We start from the raw sequence: 22,401 nt of genomic DNA, 5'->3' as shown, positions 1-22,401 counted from the left end.
TATTCTACCAATCTTCTGCTTACTTTTTACTACAAGTTGGGGATTGAAAAATGTGTGTCCAATAATGTAGCTACATGTGGTTAATGTTGAAACAAGTCCACATCTCAGAGGCGTCACTACAGACCCTGGTTCGATTCCGGGCTGTATCACAACAAGCCATGATTAGGAGTACCATAGGGAGGTGCACAATTGGCCCAGCGCCATCCAGGGTAGGGTTTGGCCAGGGTAGGCCTTCATAGTAGTGGGCAGAGAGGACAGGATGTGCAAAGCAGTGAAACATTTGTATTGTGTATTGTGAGACTATGTAGCCAGGGATAAAACGCAAACAAAGCGTTCACTGCCCACCCGCCCTGCTTCGGTGGGTCATTGTCTTTCAAAACATTACATGAGTTCTAAAATAAATCACATGCAGGTCTCGCACTCAATGCCTTTGTTGAGTTTAGGCCACTCACAAAGCTCACTAAACTAACCCAGTATAACACTCACACTCACTAACCACACATCATAAACTAACCCAAATTATTACTTCACTATAGGTGTACGTATTTATAACAATAACTATTGCAATAACTAGCTGCTACCACTAATAAACTACCACTGGGCTACAGTCATTTGGCTATTTCACTACCACTGCATTCACTATCTACTTCCACTGTAACTATTCCACTAACGGCCACTATCCCACTACAACAAATAATACTAGTACTTGTACTACTACATTAGTCTCCATTTTTCAACACTAGACTCTAGCAATTTAAAAAGTTAACTTCTTCCACCTACCATAAAAATACGCCACCCACAACATTTATTCTTGAATAATTACGATTTCTAGTTAGACAATAATTGTAGTTGCTATAGCGCACCATTAGGTGGTCTGTGAGAACTCTGCCGTCGACGGTCCGTAACTTCCTGTTTAGACAAGCGAAAGAGGAAGTATGGCGACAACAGAGCGACTCGGGCCCTCTCGGACCCGAAGAAATAGTAATAAAAACATACTTACAAGGATCAGACATGGACAAATTAGTGGCGGGGGACTTAGTCGAGGCACAGAGGTAAAATACACATTTATAAATCCTTTCTAAAAGCTGAAATTGTAAGGGTTTGGGACGGAGAAAACCTAGCTAGCTAGGTTAATAGCTAGCTACGTCTACGCGGAACGGAGCGCTGTGCAAACAGCTAGCTAATGTAGTGGAAGTGTATGTAGGTAGTTTTTTTATTAGCTAGCTAACAAGTTAATATGCTAGCTATTACGTTATCTACTTCACTAAGATGGATGGCTTCCTTGTAGCGGACTAAACTCCACTCCATGGTGAATGAAGGAAAATAAACTTCCTTCACCATGTCCGCTAGCTTCCTTGCTGATCACTGGAAAAGTTGTCACAGCAACCCCTCCAGGCTACAGCTATCACATTTTAAACATCAACTGGTATAGCCCCTCAAATTAGGGCAATGACTCGTGTGTGTGTGTGTGTGTGTATCTTGTCTGTTTAATATACACTCAGAGGGGGATCACTTATTTATGTACTGCATTTCCCTATCCTTGACATTTTCTTGTTCCTATGGTGTTCCCTCCTTGTCCTCAGATGTCTGAGGCCCTACTTCAAGAGAGGGACCATCAGGCCAAGTGGCATGGGATTCCAGTGATGCTGCAGAGACTGTATGACAGCAGTCACCTCAACAGTGACCTCTCCCAGATCCACTCCATTATCAAGGTGCAATAATTACTCTTCCCTGACCTCGTTGGCGTTGTAATGCCCCTCTTTACAGGCGACTGTTTCAGGTTTGTTTTCCTCGTGCTAGCTGTGACTGTGATTGTTGCTGAGCTGACAGATGTTGTTCATGACGTGTTTGTGTTCTCTCTATGGTGTGGTAGGAAGTGGCATCTTTTCTCTCCATGGAGGCAATGTCGTTTGTGACAGAGGAGAGGAGAACAGCACAGGAGTCCACCTCTCCCAACACATACACCTTTGACCTCTTTGGCGGCGTTGATGTGAGTCTCCAACATGTTGGAACAAAGGCATATAGAGCCGACGGTCTTGTCAGTGACCATATTTGCTATGTCAGGGTTTTAATTTCTCCTTTGTCCTCAGTTACTAGTGGAGATTCTGATGAGACCCACCCTGACCACGCAGACCAATTTCCCGAAAAGTAAACCATATTACATTCCTTTGTCATAGTTTTGCAAATGTGAGGAACCAATTTTTTTTTACGCCTTCAATATATATTCTAACATATGTTCTCATTACAGTGAGTGATGACCTCGTCAAGGATTGTTTAAGTGTTCTGTACAATTGTTGTATATGTGTAAGTATCAATGCCTTAGATAAAGTGTTTGAATGCATGTAAGAAATACAGAAATCTTCCCCATATGATGCCAAACGCTGCATCATATGAAAGTTACATATCATGAAAACTTGATTGCTGACATGCAAAACATTTTGGGACTATGTCAACAATGGATTAATGAAACAAATACCAAAATATTGTTTTTGGGTTGAGTTTTCCTTTAACACTGTCTGACAGAGGATGGCGTCCACCCTCTTTCCTTTCTTTTAGTCGGAAGGTTAATCATGAGCTTTCCCTCACTTTCAGATGGAAGGAGTCACTAAAAGTCTGGCATCACGAGATGACTTTGTCATGTTTTTGTTTACGCTCATGTCGAACAAGAAGACATTTTTGCAAACTGCCACATTGATTGAGGACATTCTTGGGGTCAGGAAGGTAAGGATGCATACTATCACTATGTCAGTCCTTACATATTTGCAGTTACCACTGGTCATGGCCAAAAGATTCACGGAAACATTAGAGCTGTTCCATGCCGTTTCAACAAGCCATGACACCCACCATTTTAGATGAAATGGTTTCTGTAGTTAGAAACAGATAAGAAGAAGAATTTTTCCTTTGCCAGTTTGAAGTGGAATGACCCTAATAACTTGTACCTTCATCTTTATGCTCCAGGAGATGATCCAGCTGGAGGGCATCCCCAACCTGCCCAGTCTGGTCCAGAGCTTCAACCAGCAGCAGCTGGCCAACTTCTGCCGCATCCTGTCAGTCACCATCACTGAGCCGGACCTGGGCAATGATGACAAGCACACACTGCTGGCTAAAAACGCCCAGCAGAAGACCAACCTCTGCCCTTCCCACTCTGAAGTCAACCAGGGTAAGACAGCTCTCACCATCAGACCAGGGAGAGAGAATGGAAGGTGTTGTCACATATAATGATGCTTCATATGACTAGCATTTAATGAAGAAAATCCTTGCAAATTACCTGTCCCTCTATTGCTCAGCGATGAATGAGATTAAAAAATGATGGATTTGTACTCCTCAATGTTTCCTTAGGACTCAGTTAAAGGGCAATCTGCAGTAGTTACATCCATTTTTGGACTTAATGGTTAATGATCTATACCTATTGATTATTTGAGAATATAACTTATAATTGCCTCATAAGCTTAGTTCAACTGTCGTACCCTATCAGAACCCAAAATATAAGATAGTTTACAAACATCGGAGTAAAACAAAGTATAATTTTGATATCTTGGATGGTCAGTCCTTGCATCCATAGCTCTGTTTATGATTGTTAGAGTGGTTGCATTTCTCCATGTTGCAGCTTTTTAGTGAAACAGCCACACGTTGTTATTGTTTTGACTGCTGATTGCCACTTTAATGGGAAACAGTAAATTGATAATGAAGTAATCTGTTCTCTCTCTGTGCGCAGGGGTTAAAGTTCTCAGCCACTTTTTTTTTGGGGGGGGGGGAATTATTATTTTCTCTTAAAGAAACACTGAAGATCACACTTGAACGTACACAACTAGATGAACATGTATAGTTTCAAATACCTGCCCTTTGTTTTGACAAACAAATCAGTCCTAAAAAAAACAAGCTGTGATGCCCTCCGTTGAGTTTGTAAATCACGATGTGGCACACGAGCTGAGATGGACTTAAGTTTCAGTCATTCATGGGATTTATTTTTGATTGAACACCTGTGTGCATCAGTGGCCCTGCTGAACATCCCGGGCTTCATTGAGCGGCTGTGTAAGCTGGCTACCAGGAAGGTATCTGAGGCCTCGGGGGCATCCAGCCTGCTGCTGGAGCTTCAGGACTGGTACACCTTGCTGGACAACGCCCTGGTGCTGGACACTCTTATGCAGATGGCCACAGAGGACGCCGAGCAGAGCAGCACAGGTCAGACCTGTAGATAATACATGCACTCTCCCTCACACACATGCCCACACGCCACGCTCCGGTCATCTGAGATATGCTGACGGTATAACGGACCGCTGTTCACTGTTTTCTTTGTTTTTACACTGCTGCTACTCTCTGTTTATTATCTATCCATAGTCACTTCACCCCTACCTAGATGTACAAATTACCTCAACTAACCTGTACCCCCACATATTGACTCGGTACCTGCACCCCTGAATATAGCCTCCACATTGACTCGGTACCTGCACCCCTGAATATACCCCCACACATTGACTCGGTACCTGCACCCCTGAATATAGCCTCCACATTGACTCGGTACCTGCACCCCTGAATATAGCCTCCACATTGACTCGGTACCTGCACCCCTGAATATAGCCTCCACATTGACTCGGTACCTGCATCCCTGAATATAGCCTCCACATTGACTCTGTACCGTAACACCCTGAATATAGCCTCCACATTGACTCGGTACCTGCACCCCTGAATATAGCCTCCACATTGACTCGGTACCTGCACCCCTGAATATAGCCTCCACATTGACTCGGTACCTGCACCCCTGAATATACCCCCACACATTGACTCGGTACCTGCACCCCTGAATATAGCCTCCACATTGACTCGGTACCTGCACCCCTGAATATAGCCTCCACATTGACTCGGTACCTGCACCCCTGAATATACCCCCACACATTGACTCGGTACCTGCACCCCTGAGTATAGCCTCCACATTGACTCGGTACCTGCACCCCTGAATATACCCCCACATTGACTCGGTACCTGCACCCCTGAATATAGCCTCCACATTGACTCGGTACCTGCACCCCTGTATATAGCCTCCACATTGACTCGGTACCTGCACCCCTGAATATAGCCTCCACATTGACTCGGTACCTGCACCCCTGAATATAGCCTCCACATTGACTCGGTACCTGCACCCCTGAATATAGCCTCCACATTGACTCGGTACCTGCACCCCTGAATATAGCCTCCACATTGACTCGGTACCTGCACCCCTGAATATAGCCTCCACATTGACTCGGTACCTGCACCCCTGAATATAGCCTCCACATTGACTCGGTACCTGCACCCCTGAATATAGCCTCCACATTGACTCGGTACCTGCACCCCTGAATATAGCCTCCACATTGACTCGGTACCTGCACCCCTGAATATAGCCTCCACATTGACTCGGTACCTGCACCCCTGAATATAGCCTCCACATTGACTCGGTACCTGCACCCCTGAATATAGCCTCCACATTGACTCGGTACCTGCACCCCTGAATATAGCCTCCACATTGACTCGGTACCTGCACCCCTGAATATAGCCTCCACATTGACTCGGTACCTGCACCCCTGAATATACCCCCACATTGACTCGGTACCTGCACCCCTGAATATAGCCTCCACATTGACTCGGTACCTGCACCCCTGAATATACCCCCACATTGACTCGGTACCTGCACCCCTGAATATAGCCTCCACATTGACTCGGTACCTGCACCCCTGAATATAGCCTCCACATTGACTCTGTACCTGCACCCCTGAATATAGCCTCCACATTGACTCGGTACCTGCACCCCTGAATATAGCCTCCACATTGACTCGGTACCGTAATACCCTGTATATAGCCTCCACATTGACTCTGTACCTGCACCCCTGAATATAGCCTCCACATTGACTCGGTACCTGCACCCCTGAATATAGCCTCCACATTGACTCTGTACCGTAACACCCTGTATATAGCCTCCACATTGACTCTGTACCGTAACACCCTGTATATAGCCTCCACATTGACTCTGTACCGTAACACCCTGTATATAGCCTCCACATTGACTCTGTACCGTAACACCCTGTATATAGCCTCCACATTGACTCTGTACCGTAACACCCTGTATATAGCCTCCACATTGACTCTGTACCGGTACACCCTGTATATAGCCTCCACATTGACTGTACCGGTACCCCCTGTATATAGCCTCCACATTGACTCTGTACCGTAACACCCTGTATATAGCCTCCACATTGACTCTGTACCGTAACACCCTGTATATAGCCTCCACATTGACTCTGTACCGGTACACCCTGTATATAACCTCCACATTGACTCTGTACCGTAACACCCTGTATATAGCCTCCACATTGACTCTGTACCGTAACACCCTGTATATAGCCTCCACATTGACTCTGTACCGTAACACCCTGTATATATCCTCCACATTGACTCTGTACCGTAACACCCTGTATATAGCCTCCACATTGACTCTGTACCGTAACACCCTGTATATAGCCTCCACATTGACTCTGTACCGTAACACCCTGTATATAGCCTCCACATTGACTCTGTACCGTAACACCCTGTATATAGCCTCCACATTGACTCTGTACCGGTACCCCCTGTATATAGCCTCCACATTGACTCTGTACCGGTACCCCCTGTATATAGCCTCCACATTGACTCTGTACCGGTACCCCCTGTATATAGCCTCCACATTGACTCTGTACCGGTACCCCCTGTATATAGCCTCCACATTGACTCTGTACCGGTACCCCTGTATATAGCCTCCACATTGACTCTGTACCGGTACCCCTGTATATAGCCTCCACATTGACTCTGTACCGGTACCCCCTGTATATAGCCTCCACATTGACTCTGTACCGGTACCCCCTGTATATAGCCTCCACATTGACTCTGTACCGGTACCACCTGTATATAGCTTCCACATTGACTCTGTACCGGTACCCCCTGTATATAGCCTCCACATTGACTCTGTACCGGTACCCCCTGTATATAGCCTCCACATTGACTCTGTACTGGTACCACCTGTATATAGCCTCCACATTGACTCTGTACCGGTACCCCCTGTATATAGCCTCCACACTGACTCTGTACCGGTACCCCCTGTATATAGCCTCCACATTGACTCTGTACTGGTACCACCTGTATATAGCCTCCACATTGACTCTGTACCGGTACCCCCTGTATATAGCCTCCACCATGACTCTGTACCGGTACCCCCTGTATATAGCCTCCACATTGACTCTGTACCGGTACCCCCTGTATATAGCCTCCACATTGACTCTGTACCGGTACCCCCTGTATATAGCCTCCACATTGACTCTGTACCGGTACCCCCTGTATATAGCCTCCACACTGACTCTGTACCGGTACCCCCTGTATATAGCCTCCACATTGACTCTGTACCGGTACCACCTGTATATAGCCTCCACATTGACTATGTACCGGTACCCCCTGTATATAGCCTCCACATTGACTCTGTACCGGTACCCCCTGTATATAGCCTCCACATTGACTCTGTACCGGTACCCCCTGTATATAGCCTCCACATTGACTCTGTACCGGTACCCCCTGTATATAGCCTCCACATTGACTCTGTACCGGTACCCCCTGTATATAGCCTCCACATTGACTCTGTACCGGTACCCCCTGTATATAGCCTCCACATTGACTCTGTACCGGTACCCCCTGTATATAGCCTCCACATTGACTCTGTACCGGTACCCCCTGTATATAGCCTCCACATTGACTCTGTACCGGTACCCCCTGTATATAGCCTCCACATTGACTCTGTACCGTAACACCCTGTATATAGCCTCCACATTGACTCTGTACCGTAACACCCTGTATATAGCCTCCACATTGACTCTGTACCGTAACACCCTGTATATAGCCTCCACATTGACTCTGTACCGTAACACCCTGTATATAGCCTCCACATTGACTCTGTACCGGTACCCCCTGTATATAGCCTCCACATTGACTCTGTACCGGTACCCCCTGTATATAGCCTCCACATTGACTCTGTACCGGTACCCCCTGTATATAGCCTCCACATTGACTCTGTACCGGTACCCCCTGTATATAGCCTCCACATTGACTCTGTACCGGTACCCCCTGTATATAGCCTCCACATTGACTCTGTACCGGTACCCCCTGTATATAGCCTCCACATTGACTCTGTACCGGTACCCCCTGTATATAGCCTCCACATTGACTCTGTACCGGTACCCCCTGTATATAGCCTCCACATTGACTCTGTACCGGTACCCCCTGTATATAGCCTCCACATTGACTCTGTACCGGTACCCCCTGTATATAGCCTCCACATTGACTCTGTACCGGTACCCCCTGTATATAGCCTCCACATTGACTCTGTACGGTACCACCTGTATATAGCCTCCACATTGACTCTGTACCGGTACCCCCTGTATATAGCCTCCACATTGACTCTGTACCGGTACCCCCTGTATATAGCCTCCACATTGACTCTGTACCGGTACCCCCTGTATATAGCCTCCACATTGACTCTGTACCGGTACCCCCTGTATATAGCCTCCACATTGACTCTGTACCGGTACCCCCTGTATATAGCCTCCACATTGACTCTGTACCGGTACCCCCTGTATATAGCCTCCACATTGACTCTGTACCGGTACCCCCTGTATATAGCCTCCACATTGACTCTGTACCGGTACCCCCTGTATATAGCCTCCACATTGACTCTGTACCGGTACCCCCTGTATATAGCCTCCACATTGACTCTGTACCGGTACCACCTGTATATAGCCTCCACATTGACTATGTACCGGTACCCCCTGTATATAGCCTCCACATTGACTCTGTACCGGTACCCCCTGTATATAGCCTCCACATTGACTCTGTACCGGTACCCCCTGTATATAGCCTCCACATTGACTCTGTACCGGTACCCCCTGTATATAGCCTCCACATTGACTCTGTACCGGTACCCCCTGTATATAGCCTCCACATTGACTCTGTACCGGTACCCCCTGTATATAGCCTCCACACTGACTCTGTACCGGTACCCCCTGTATATAGCCTCCACATTGACTCTGTACCGGTACCCCCTGTATATAGCCTCCACATTGACTCTGTACCGGTACCCCCTGTATATAGCCTCCACATTGACTCTGTACCGGTACCCCCTGTATATAGCCTCCACATTGACTCTGTACCGGTACCCCCTGTATATAGCCTCCACATTGACTCTGTACCGGTACCCCCTGTATATAGCCTCCACATTGACTCTGTACCGGTACCCCCTGTATATAGCCTCCACATTGACTCTGTACCGGTACCCCCTGTATATAGCCTCCACATTGACTCTGTACCGGTACCCCCTGTATATAGCCTCCACATTGACTCTGTACCGGTACCCCCTGTATATAGCCTCCACACTGACTCTGTACCGGTACCCCCTGTATATAGCCTCCACACTGACTCTGTACCGGTACCCCCTGTATATAGCCTCCACATTGACTCTGTACCGGTACCCCCTGTATATAGCCTCCACACTGACTCTGTACCGGTACCCCCTGTATATAGCCTCCACACTGACTCTGTACCGGTACCCCCTGTATATAGCCTCCACACTGACTCTGTACTGGTACCCCATGTATATAGCCTCCACACTGACTCTGTACCGGTACCCCCTGTATATAGCCTCCACATTGACTCTGTACCAGTACCCCCTGTATATAGCCTCCACACTGACTCTGTACCGGTACCCCCTGTATATAGCCTCCACATTGACTCTGTACTGGTACCACCTGTATATAGCCTCCACACTGACTCTGTACCGGTACCCCCTGTATATAGCCTCCACATTGACTCTGTACCGGTACCCCCTGTATATAGCCTCCACATTGACTCTGTACTGGTACCACCTGTATATAGCCTCCACATTGACTCTGTACTGGTACCACCTGTATATAGCCTCCACATTGACTCTGTACTGGTACCCCCTGTATATAGCCTCCACATTGACTCTGTACTGGTACCCCCTGTATATAGCCTCCACATTGACTCTGTACTGGTACCACCTGTATATAGCCTCCACATTGACTCTGTACTGGTACCACCTGTATATAGCCTCCACATTGACTCTGTACTGGTACCCCCTGTATATAGCCTCCACATTGACTCTGTACTGGTACCACCTGTATATAGCCTCCACATTGACTCTGTACCGGTACCACCTGTATATAGCCTCCACACTGACTCTGTACTGGTACCACCTGTATATAGCCTCCACATTGACTCTGTACTGGTACCCCCTGTATATAGCCTCCACATTGACTCTGTACTGGTACCACCTGTATATAGCCTCCACATTGACTCTGTACTGGTACCACCTGTATATAGCCTCCACATTGACTCTGTACTGGTACCACCTGTATATAGCCTCCACATTGACTCTGTACTGGTACCACCTGTATATAGCCTCCACATTGACTCTGTACTGGTACCCCCTGTATATAGCCTCCACATTGACTCTGTACTGGTACCACCTGTATATAGCCTCCACATTGACTCTGTACCGGTACCACCTGTATATAGCCTCCACACTGACTCTGTACTGGTACCACCTGTATATAGCCTCCACATTGACTCTGTACTGGTACCCCCTGTATATAGCCTCCACATTGACTCTGTACTGGTACCACCTGTATATAGCCTCCACATTGACTCTGTACTGGTACCACCTGTATATAGCCTCCACATTGACTCTGTACTGGTACCACCTGTATATAGCCTCCACATTGACTCTGTACTGGTACCCCCTGTATATAGTCTCCACATTGACTCTGTACCGGTACCCCCTGTATATAGCCTCCACATTGACTCTGTACCGGTACCCCCTGTATATAGCCTCCACATTGACTCTGTACCGGTACCCCCTGTATATAGCCTCCACATTGACTCTGTACCGGTACCCCCTGTATATAGCCTCCACATTGACTCTGTACCGGTACCCCCTGTATATAGCCTCCACATTGACTCTAGCCTCCACATTGACTCTGTACCGGTACCCCCTGTATATAGCCTCCACATTGACTCTAGCCTCCACATTGACTCTGTACCGGTACCCCCTGTATATAGCCTCCACATTGACTCTGTACCCGTACCCCCTGTATATAGCCTCCACATTGACTCTGTACCGGTACCCCCTGTATATAGCCTCCACATTGACTCTGTACCGTAACACCCTGTATATAGCCTCCACATTGACTCTGTACTGGTACCCCCTGTATATAGCCTCCACATTGTTATTTTATTATTTTTACTGTAGTTTATTTAGTAAATATTTTATACTTAACTCTATGTATTGGACTACATTGTTGGTTAGGGGCTTGTAAGTAAAGATTTCATGGTAAGTTCTACTACACCTGTTGTATTCAGAAGTACACTGTATGGTCTACTACACCTGTTGTATTCAGCAGGACACTGTAAGGTCTACTACACCTGTTGTATTCAGCAGGACACTGTATGGTCTACTACACCTGTTGTATTCAGCAGGACACTGTAAGGTCTACTACACCTGTTGTATTCAGCAGGACACTAAGGTCTACTACACCTGTTGTATTCAGCAGGACACTGTAAGGTCTACTACACCTGTTGTATTCAGCAGGACACTAAGGTCTACTACACCTGTTGTATTCAGCAGGACACTGTAAGGTCTACTACACCTGTTGTATTCAGCAGTACACTGTAAGGTCTACTACACCTGTTGTATTCAGCAGTACACTGTAAGGTCTACTACACCTGTTGTATTCAGCAGTACACTGTAAGGTCTACTACACCTGTTGTATTCAGCAGGACACTGTAAGGTCTACTACACCTGTTGTATTCAGCAGGACACTGTAAGGTCTACTACACCTGTTGTATTCAGAAGTACACTGTATGGTCTACTACACCTGTTGTATTCAGCAGGACACTGTAAGGTCTACTACACCTGTTGTATTCAGCAGGACACTAAGGTCTACTACACCTGTTGTATTCAGCAGGACACTGTAAGGTCTACTACACCTGTTGTATTCAGCAGTACACTGTAAGGTCTACTACACCTGTTGTATTCAGCAGTACACTGTAAGGTCTACTACACCTGTTGTATTCAGCAGTACACTGTAAGGTCTACTACACCTGTTGTATTCAGCAGGACACTGTAAGGTCTACTACACCTGTTGTATTCAGCAGGACACTGTAAGGTCTACTACACCTGTTGTATTCAGCAGGACACTGTAAGGTCTACTACACCTGTTGTATTCAGCAGTACACTGTAAGGTCTACTACACCTGTTGTATTCAGCAGTACACTGTAAGGTCTACTACACCTGTTGTATTCAGCAGTACACTGTAAGGTCTACTACACCTGTTGTATTCAGCAGTACACTGTAAGGTCTACTACACCTGTTGTATTCAGCAGTACACTGTAAGGTCTACTACACCTGTTGTATTCAGCAGTACACTGTAAGGTCTACTACACCTGTTGTATTCAGCAGTACACTGTAAGGTCTACTACACTGTAAGGTCTACTACACCTGTTGTATTCAGCAGTACACGGTAAGGTCTACTACACCTGTTGTGTTCAGCAGTACACGGTAAGGTCTACTACACCTGTTGTGTTCAGCAGTACACGGTAAGGTCTACTACACCTGTTGTATTCAGCAGTACACTGTAAGGTCTACTACACCTGTTGTGTTCAGCAGTACACGGTAAGGTCTACTACACCTGTTGTATTCGGCGCATGTGACAAATAACATTTGATTTGATATGTTTCTCATATCGAAATTAATGACTGAGCTCAAATCAAATTGTATTAGTCACATGCACCTAATACAACAGGTGTAGACCTTAGTGAAATGCTTACTTAAGAGCCCCTAACCAAAAATGCAGTTTCCAAAAATCCGGATAAGAATAAGAGATGAATGTAACAGAATGCATCCCTACACGTTATACAAATAGCTCATCAGAGTTCAGAGTGATGTCAGCTATGTCATATCAGAATGAGTTTTGGGTTTGAGCAGCCAGCCACATCCCCTAACCAGGCATTATCCTACTCAGCTGTGGACAGACAGCATCATCCCCTAACCAGCCATTATCCTACTCAGCTGTGGACAGGCGGCATCATCCCCTAACCAGGCATTATCCTACTCAGCTGTGGACAGACAGCATCATCCCCTAACCAGCCATAATCCTACTCAGCTGTGGACAGACAGCATCATCCCCTAACCAGCCATAATCCTACTCAGCTGTGGACAGAGAGCATCATCCCCTAACCAGGCATTATCCTACTCAGCTGTGGACAGACAGCATCATCCCCTAACCAGCCATTAGCCTACTCAGCTGTGGACAGACAGCATCATCCCCTAACCAGCCATTAGCCTACTCAGCTGTGGACAGACAGCATCATCCCCTAACCAGCCATTAGCCTACTCAGCTGTGGACAGACAGCATCATCCCCTAACCAGGCATAATCTTACTCATCTGTTCTTTCTGCTCATCTCCCATCAGTTTTAAAATGTTATTTAGCCATGATGGTGGTCTGGGTTTTCTGTTACATTTGTTGAATTATTGGAGCGGCTCACAGCGCGAGCGTAGTGAATACATATATATTTGAAGAACTTCTGTAAGAGCAAGCAGTGCAGTCTGACTAGGCTCAGTGCCATAGAGGAAAACGGAGCACAGACAGTCATTCTCGTGCCTTTACATCACTGAAAACCAAACCTCCGGAACTACCTTCTCCCCTTTTCTACCTCGAATTGTCGCTCATTTTATATTTCTAAACTACTCGAGGGCTACTCAAACAACCTTGTTTGGTCATGTTACCTGGATAGCTAACGAAGCTACATTGGCTTAGGACTGCATAATTTATTAGCAGTATCACGATACTACTCTATCGTGATATTTGGCCTGGTGTGTCACATTGTTAGTCAAAATATGGTTATTGTGACGACTCTGACAAATGGGCATCTTACAACTTTTCTTGGATTTAACATAATTATTTTTGTCACATTTTTTGGGCCCCTCACCAGTTATCATCCCTGAATCTTAATGTGTTTCTTTCTCAGAGTCGCCAGACGAGAGCTCTCTGGTCACCAGTCCTCTCAGGCACAGTCTGCCCCAGTCCATGAAGATCGTCCATGAGATCATGTACAAGGTGGAGGTTCTCTATGTGCTCTGTGTGCTCCTCATAGGCCGCCAGAGGAACCAGGTGAGACAGATAGCTGGACTTGCTTCAATCAGTAACTGAGATTGTAAAGTCTTTCCACTGGGCCTCTGCATTCCTTTCCTTTTGTGGTTTTAGGTTGGTTGTCTGTTAAGTACTTTGTGACATCTGCTGATGTAAAGTTAGGCAGTAAGTCCTGGGGGGGTGGTGTATGGCCAATATATCACAGCTAAGGGCTGTTCTTATGCAGGATGCAACGGGGAGTGCCTGGGCAAGATGCAAGCAGAGTGCCTGGAAACAGCATTTAGCCGTGGTATATTGGCCATATACCACAAACCCCTGGGATGCCTTATTGCTATTATGAACTGGTTACTAATGGAATTAGACCAATAAAAATTACCTGTCTTGTCATACCTGTGTTATACGGTCTGGGCTTTATAAAATGTAAAGATATGGTGCCTTGTAAACAGGTTCACAGAATGCTTGCAGAGTTCAAACTGATTCCAGGTCTCAACAACCTGTTTGACAAGCTGATCTGGAGAAAGCAGACGTCCACCCACGTCCTCCACGGCCAGAACCAGAACTGTGACTGCAGCCCGGTAAGATGACCTCTCTGCTCTGGGAATGAGCTCAATGGCACTGTAACACTAAGCACCTCTATTGCAGCCCTCACTGGTTCATCCTCTCTCGATCTCACTCACACAGGAGATCTCCTTTAAAATCCATTTTCTACGACTACTCCAGAGCTTCAGCGACCATCATGAGTGAGTTCAGTACAGACAGTATGATTTAAACTGTATTTCTGTGGAATTAGACATATGGTCTGGTACTGAGTTTGGTACCATCATGTTCAGTGACTCTGTCATTTGGATCATGTCTGTTCTTTCCTCCTCCCTCTCAGGAACAAGTATCTCCTCTTGAACGCTCAGGAGCTGAATGAGCTCAGTGCCATCTCTCTGAAGGCCAACATCCCTGAGGTGGAGGCTCTCGTCAATACGGACAGGTTGGGCTGTTAGTTAGGCAGGGGTACAGGGATGGACGACATTTTGTGTTTCTGAATTTGACAAATCCTCCATTGCGTTGGATATTTTCTCTCTCTATATATAGAAATCTAATCTGTGATGGTAAAAAGGGCCTCCTGACACGGCTACTTTCAGTCATGAAGAAAGAACCGGCCGAATCCTCATTCAGGTGAGTGTGTGTCGACTCCAGGAGTTAATTGGGGAAACGTCATCAGGTATAGAAAGATGAAGACGAGGGTTAAACCCCTGTCTGTCTGTAGGTTCTGGCAGGCGAGGGCGGTGGAGAGCTTCCTGAGAGGATCCACCTCCTACGCTGACCAGGTGTTCTTGCTCAAGAGAGGCCTGCTGGAGGTACCAAGCCTACGAAGCCACACACACCTATGATAGAACCGCCTTCAAGTCTTCATTTAAAACCTCCTATTAAATTCCTCTCCTCTCTGTCCTTCCAGCACATCCTGTTCTGCATCATAGACAGCGGCTGTAAGTCCAGGGATGTGCTGCAGAGTTACTTTGACCTGCTGGGGGAACTCATGAAGTTCAACATCGACTCCTTCAAGAGGTTCAACAAATACGTCAACACAGAGGAGAAGGTAGGACACTGCCCAGGGGAGAGGCACTTCAAAAGAATGAGGATCAGATCGATGGAAAGGGAGTGCAGTCCACTTTCTAGCTTAACCCTAGAGATCACTTCCTTTTAATACATGTTTGGTTTCATTTCTGCTTCCTGTGTTAGTTCCAGACGTTCATGACGCAGATCAACAGCTCTCTGGTGGACTCCAACATGCTGGTGCGCTGTATCATCCTGTCCCTGGACCGCTTCGAGAGCCAGACTGACGATGTGAGAGGTAGGTCCATAGAAAATAGTCTTGGGCCTAGTGGTGAACACGTTTGTGGCTGTGGAAACGTGTTAATCCTCGAGTCGACTGACACACCGGTGTGTCAATCTAAGTGGTGGTCTCTGTTTTGCTCTACGGCCCCCACAAGTGTCTGGATTCATCTGAAGTCCATCAATGTGCCAACTTCTGTTTGTAGCGTCCGAACCTTTTGGGTTACAAACTAACTCACAAACACTATGGTGTTCTCCGTTTTGCTCTATGATCCGGGACTTGTCTGAAGGTAACCAGTACCAGTTTAAAAACATTGATGGATGTATGAAGGCTGTTTTGTGGCAACCTAAAAAAAAAAAAAGGGGTTAAATATGTGTGAAATAATTATACACACACACACACACACCGTAGGGATGGTGCCAGGTTTCCTCCAGACCAAATAGTTCAATCTTGGTTTCATCAGACCAGAGAATCTTAGGTGACTTTTGGCAAACTCCAAGCGGGCTGTCATGTGCCATTTCACGGAGGAGTGGCTTCCCTCTGGCCACTTACCATAAAGGCCTGATTGGTAGAGTGCTCCAAAGATGGTTGTTCTTCTGGAAGGTTCTCCCATTTCCACACCTCACTGACCAAGGCCCTTCTCCCCCGATTGCTCAGTTTGGCCAGGCAACCAGCTCTAGGAAGAGTTTTGGTGGTTCCAAACTTCTTCCATTGTGTTCTTGGGGACCTTCAATGCTGCAGAAATGTTTTGGTACCCTTCCCCAGATCTGTGCCTCGACACAATCCTGTCTCAGAGCTCTACGGACAATTCCTTCCACCTCATGGCTTGGTTTTTGCTCTGACTTGTACTGTCAACTGTGGGACCTTGTATAGACAGGTGTGTGTCTTTCCAAATCATGTCCAATCAATTGAATTTACCACAGGTGGACTCCAAGTTGTAGAAACATCTCAAGGATGATCTATTTCGAGTCTCATAGCAAAGGGTCTGAATACTTATGTTATTATGGTATTTCTTTTTTTTGTTTTTTGGGTATAAATATTTTTTTAATCCATTTTAAAATAACGCTGTAACATAACAAAATATGGAATATGTTATATATATTTTCCACGTTGTTACGTTACTGCCTTATTCTTATAAAAAATATATCCTCAACCTAATGACAAAGGGAAAACAGGTTTAGAAATGTTAGCAATTTTTTTTTTTTGCTGAAAATAAAAATGCTCAGGATATATATATATTTTTTATTTATTTTACCTTTTATTTTACTAGGCAAGTCAGTTAAGAACAAATTCTTATTTTTAATGACGGCCTAGGAACAGTGGGTTAACTGCCTGTTCAGGGGCAGAACGACAGATTTGTACCTTGTCAGCTCGGGGAATCGAACTTGCAACCTTTCGGTTACTAGTCCAACGCTCTAACCACTAGGCTACCCTGCCGCCCCGCAGGCGGCTTATCTCCTAGATAGGCGGTTTATCTCCTATAGAGATAAACCACAGACAGACAGACAGCGAGAGACAGACAGAGAGCGAGACAGAGAGACAGACAGACAGAGACATGTCATTGGCTTTAGGTTCAAAGATGGTTAAAAATAAGACCAGTTTCCCCATGTTGATTCAATGTCATATACATTTTTTTAGGTTGAAGTGACAAGTGGAAACAACATTGATTCAACCAGTGGGTTATGTCTACTCTTGGTGTTTGTAGAAATCCACCTCTGACTCCTCCATGTCTCTGTCTGTCTGTCTCTCGCTGTCTGTCTCTCGCTGTCTGTCTCTCGCTGTCTGTCTCTCGCTGTCTGTCTCTCGCTGTCTGTCTCGCTGTCTGTCTGTCTCGCTGTCTGTCTCGCTGTCTGTCTGTCTCGCTGTCTGTCTGTCTCTCTCTCTCTGTTTGTGTGTCTCTGTCTCTCTTTGTCTGTGTCTGCCCTGTAGTTGTGGAGGTGCTGTCAGAGTGCAGTCTGTTGTCCTACATGGTCCGCGTGGAGAACAGACTAACCATCCTCTTCAGGCTCGTCAACATCATCAACGTGCAGACGCTCACACAGGCAAGGAACCCCCCCTATCCCATCGTCTGTTGTCGGGTGTACAGTAATGCTAATGACTGTCATGGCATTGCATCCTCCTTCTAGCGATCGTAGACTTTACATTCCTCTATTTCTTGTTTCTCATATTGAGACATACACTTGTCTGGATCATCTACATGTTAACAGACTGTGATCCTTTCCCTTCTGTTTGATGGTGGCTGGACCCTACCAATGTTAGGAGAATGTGAGCTGTCTGAACACCAGCCTGGTGGTATTGATGCTGGCCAGGAGACGGGGTAAGCTGTCCTTCTACCTCAACGCCCTGAGAGAGAAGGAGTACACAGAGAAATACCCCGGCTGCCTGCTCAACAACTTCCACAACCTGCTGTGCTTTTGGCAGCGCCACTACCTCAACAAGGACAAGGACAGCACCTGTCTGGAGAATGTGAGTGTCCTCCCCAATGCGCTCACACACACACACCGACCGTTGTTCCTTGAATGCTGCCTACTCTATGGTGGTAATTCTGTATTAGGTTACCTGTAAACTAAACCATGTTCTGTTCTATTGTGGTTGACTGACTTACTGTTGTATTTCTCTCTGGGTTAAATGAGGAAACACATTTCTGTTGAATGCATTCAGTTGTGCAACTGACTAGATATCCCCTTTCCCTGTCTATATCATTCTCTCTCTCTCCTATCACTCTCTCTCTCTCTCCTATCACTCTCTCTCTCTCCTATCACTCTCTCTCTCTCTCTCTCCTATCACTCTCTCTCTCTCTCCTATCTCTCTCTCTCTCCTATCACTCTCTCTCTCTCTCCTATCACTCTCTCTCTCTCTCCTATCACTCTCTCTCTCTCTCCTATCACTCTCTCTCTCTCCTATCACTCTCTCTCTCTCTCCTACCACTCTCTCTCTCTCTCCTATCACTCTCTCTCTCTCTCCTATCACTCTCTCTCTCTCTCCTATCACTCTCTCTCTCTCTCTCCTATCACTCTCTCTCTCTCTCCTATCACTCTCTCTCTCTCTCCTATCACTCTCTCTCCCCTCGTACCATTCTCTCTCTCTTTCCTACCATTCTCTCCCCTTGTACCATTCTCTCTCTTTTTCCTACCATTCTCTCTCTCTCCAATCTGCAACAGAGCTCCTGTATCCTCTTCACCTATTGGAAGGAGACCGTGTCGGTTCTGTTGGACTCAGACCGGACTTCACTATGTGCCATAGCCAGCTACATCGACGAGGCCTACATGGATCTGGGAAGAGACTTTCTGGAAGTTTAGTCCCTGGGAAGCCGTCTCTGGAAAAGGGAAAAGATGGGGGGATGGAAAGAAGATAGAAAAAAAGAGGAGAGGCAATGTCTCAATCACCTGAAGACTGAACAGATCTGAGCGCTCACTTCTTCACATAGCTGTTATTCAGGGATCCATCGGTGTACAGAATGACTGTGTGCACAGTTTTGGGCATGTGTATGTATTTTTGCATTTGTGTGTGTGTGTGTGTGGATATGCTTTAGTGGGTGTGTGAGTATTGGCTGTAGGTGTGGATGCGTATGCTTGTGTGTGTCTAGCAGTGGAGGCTGGGAAGAGGAGTTATAGGAGGACGAGCTCATTGTAGTGGCTGGAATGGAATAAATGGGTTGGGTTAAACGTGGTTTGTGGTCCATTTATTCCATTCCAGACATTACAATGAGCCTGTCCTCCTATAGCTCATCCCACCAGCCTCATCTGGTGCATAGCTGTGTTGGGGTGTGTCACATGCTGGAGTTTCCATTCTGTTTTATCTGTGGGGGAAAACAGTCAGCCAATCAGCAGCCTTTCACTAACAGAAGGGAGATTTCTCGTACCCGGTTGTCACTAGTTACCACAGCCACAAAGTCATAACTCCCTGCCTATTTCTCTCATTTCTATTCTTAAAACTTTAACCACACTGCTAACCTTATGTCTAATCTTAAATTAGGACTAAAATGCTCATTTTGTTTATATTAATTATTACGTTATAGCCCATGATGTCTTTGTGGCTGTGGTAACTAGTGGAAACCTTCCTACCCTCTGGCAAAACAAACGACGGTCCAACTTCATATTGAGTGGTTCCAAATCCCTGCATTTACATGGTAATTACACTGGCAGATATAGTGGGTACATATACACGGTTAGTACTTACAACTGGTATACCTGTTTGGATGCTAGTGTAATAGTCAAACACGAAGGAGATGTTTTAACACAATCCATTTTGAATTTGTTTGCAGATATAAAGCATGTTAAATACATTTTGTTGTGCAGTCAACAGTCAAGTACACCAACAGGGAAAATAACATTACTCTGTATCTAACGGTATCTAATTACCATGTCAAAATGTTTTCGACATTTAATACAAGTGGGACCAAAACATTGATATTTAAGGGACAAGCAATTGTTTTATTTTGGTGGTCTAAAAAGGGACTCTATATTTAAAGAAATGATCCATGTAAATGATAAAGTATTTAGGCGAAGGACAAGGTCGATACAAGGCTCTGGAACATGGGACTCGCCAGAAGCATGAATGTCTTGTGTCCGACAACACAGAGGAGACCTGGCTGGCCATCCTAAAATTACGTTAGGAAAGATGCTTAACTTATGGCACGAGGATACGAGACTCCCTGTTTCAGAATGTGTATCTGTATGTGACACTGGGCTTATGTCTGAGCTCTTCTCAGAAAGTGAGTGAGAGTATGTGTGTGTTCATCTAATACACAGGTAAGTATCTGCAACTTCACTTTGTAAAGCGAATGAGATAAATAATAGAACACCACTTTGGATTTGTCTTTTTATTTAAGTGCTTTAATTCACTACAACACATGGATGTAAAGTACAATCTATTGTTGACAATGGACAGTCCTGTCAAAGGCTATTTAAGTATTTCATATTTTAACATGGCGTTGGTTTGTGTTAGTCTTATCACAAATCATTGCTATTTGAACACACATGTCAAATACTTAACACCCATTGCAGTCATCTGAAAGCACAAGAGTTTAATCAGGGAGTACTAGCAGGCCTCCACTTCATTCTGCAAGCAGACTTAAGTCAGGCCTGAGACTAGACCACTCAAGAACACTCCACACGTCTTGGAAAGCCATTTCAGAAGACGGATGGGTTTTCCTGTTACATTTTACCTGGGCTTTGCTAGTTTCACATTTCTTTAGATCCTAACAAACTCCCCAGTCCCTGCCGATGACAAGCATACTCATAACATGATGCTGCAGCCCACAATATTTGTAAATAGACAGAGTTTCTCTCTGTTGTATTGAACTTGATCCCCTACTGTCATTTTTATTTTAGGCCAAAAAGTTCATTTATTTGCAGGTTTTAACAGCCTTGTTGCAAACAGAATGTATTTTTTTTAACACAGGCTTCTTTCTTTACACTTTGTCATACAGGCCAGTAATATGAAGTGAATGCAATGTTGTTGATCCTTTTAGTATGTTCAAGTATTGTGGTGTCAGCATCATGTTATGGGTATGCTTGTCATCGGCAGGGACTGGGGAATTAGGATGAAAATAAATATGAAAGGAGCAAAGCCCACCTCAGTCTTAACCTAACCCTGGGATAGGTTTTATATTTCTGTGGGACAATTACACACATGTTTATGCAAAAGACATACCAGCATGGCTTTCCAAGAGGTGTTGATTGGTTTAGTCTCAGTCCTGACTTAAATTTGCTTAAAACAAGATTTAAATATCGCTGTCTATCAATGAACCCGAACCAAATTTACTGAGCCTGAGCAATTTTGACAAAAATGCTGGATATACGGTGTATTCTGAAGATATTCAGACCACTTTACTTTTTCTACATTTCGTTACGTTACAGCTGTATTCTAAAATTGACAAAACTAATTTTCCTTATCAATCTACACACAATACCCCCATAATGACAAAGCGAAAACAGGTTTTAATACAATTTAGCAAATTTATAACAAAAAAATATATCTTGTTTACATAAGTATTCAGACCCTTTGCTATGAGACTCGAAATTGAGCTCAGGTGCGTCATGTTTCCATTGATCATCCTTAAGATGTTTCTACAACTTGATTGGAGTCCACCTGTGGTAAATTTAATTGATTGGACAGGCACACACCTGTCTATAATAAACGTCCCTCAGTTGACAGAACATGTCAGAGTAAAAACCAAGCCATGAGGTTGAAGGAGTTGTCTGTAGAGCTCTGAGACAGGATTGTGTTGAGGCATAGATCTGGGGAAGGGTACCAAAACATGTATGCAGCATTGAAGGTCCTCAAGAACACAATGGCCTCCATCATTCATAAATGGAAGAAGTTTTGGAACCACCAAGACTCTTCCTAAAGCTGGC

General features: G+C 45.4%; 1 protein-coding gene across 1 annotated transcript; it reads left to right on the top strand.

The window, feature by feature from the left end:
- Positions 1-856: 856 nt before the first annotated feature.
- LOC109868988 (short transient receptor potential channel 4-associated protein-like) lies at positions 857-20,848 on the top strand. The gene is made up of 19 exons (XM_020458789.2): positions 857-1,052; positions 1,584-1,712; positions 1,874-1,990; positions 2,091-2,148; positions 2,249-2,304; positions 2,593-2,721; positions 2,959-3,160; positions 3,994-4,182; positions 14,096-14,238; positions 14,664-14,792; positions 14,899-14,957; positions 15,095-15,196; positions 15,301-15,384; positions 15,476-15,566; positions 15,665-15,805; positions 15,949-16,060; positions 17,972-18,084; positions 18,302-18,508; positions 19,204-20,848. Exons 1-19 carry the CDS (start codon positions 936-938, stop codon positions 19,339-19,341), a joined length of 2,316 nt encoding a protein of 771 aa, XP_020314378.1. The 5' UTR covers positions 857-935; the 3' UTR covers positions 19,342-20,848.
- The last annotated feature ends 1,553 nt before the right edge of the window (positions 20,849-22,401 follow it).

Source organism: Oncorhynchus kisutch, linkage group LG24 (assembly GCF_002021735.2).
Source record: "Oncorhynchus kisutch isolate 150728-3 linkage group LG24, Okis_V2, whole genome shotgun sequence".
Taxonomy (NCBI): Eukaryota; Metazoa; Chordata; class Actinopteri; order Salmoniformes; family Salmonidae; genus Oncorhynchus; species Oncorhynchus kisutch.
Note: the sequence above shows the minus strand (reverse complement) of the source record. Positions and strands in the feature narration are given on the sequence as shown.

Bases quoted from the DNA above. Each gene is read 5' to 3' on its own strand.
- LOC109868988 (XM_020458789.2), top strand. From the start codon at position 936: ATGGCGACAACAGAGCGACTCGGGCCCTCTCGGACCCGAAGAAATAGT. The intron at 1,991-2,090 runs GTGAGTCTCCAA...CTTTGTCCTCAG, and splicing joins ACCTCTTTGGCGGCGTTGAT to TTACTAGTGGAGATTCTGAT. The intron at 4,183-14,095 runs GTCAGACCTGTA...TTTCTTTCTCAG, and splicing joins CGCCGAGCAGAGCAGCACAG to AGTCGCCAGACGAGAGCTCT.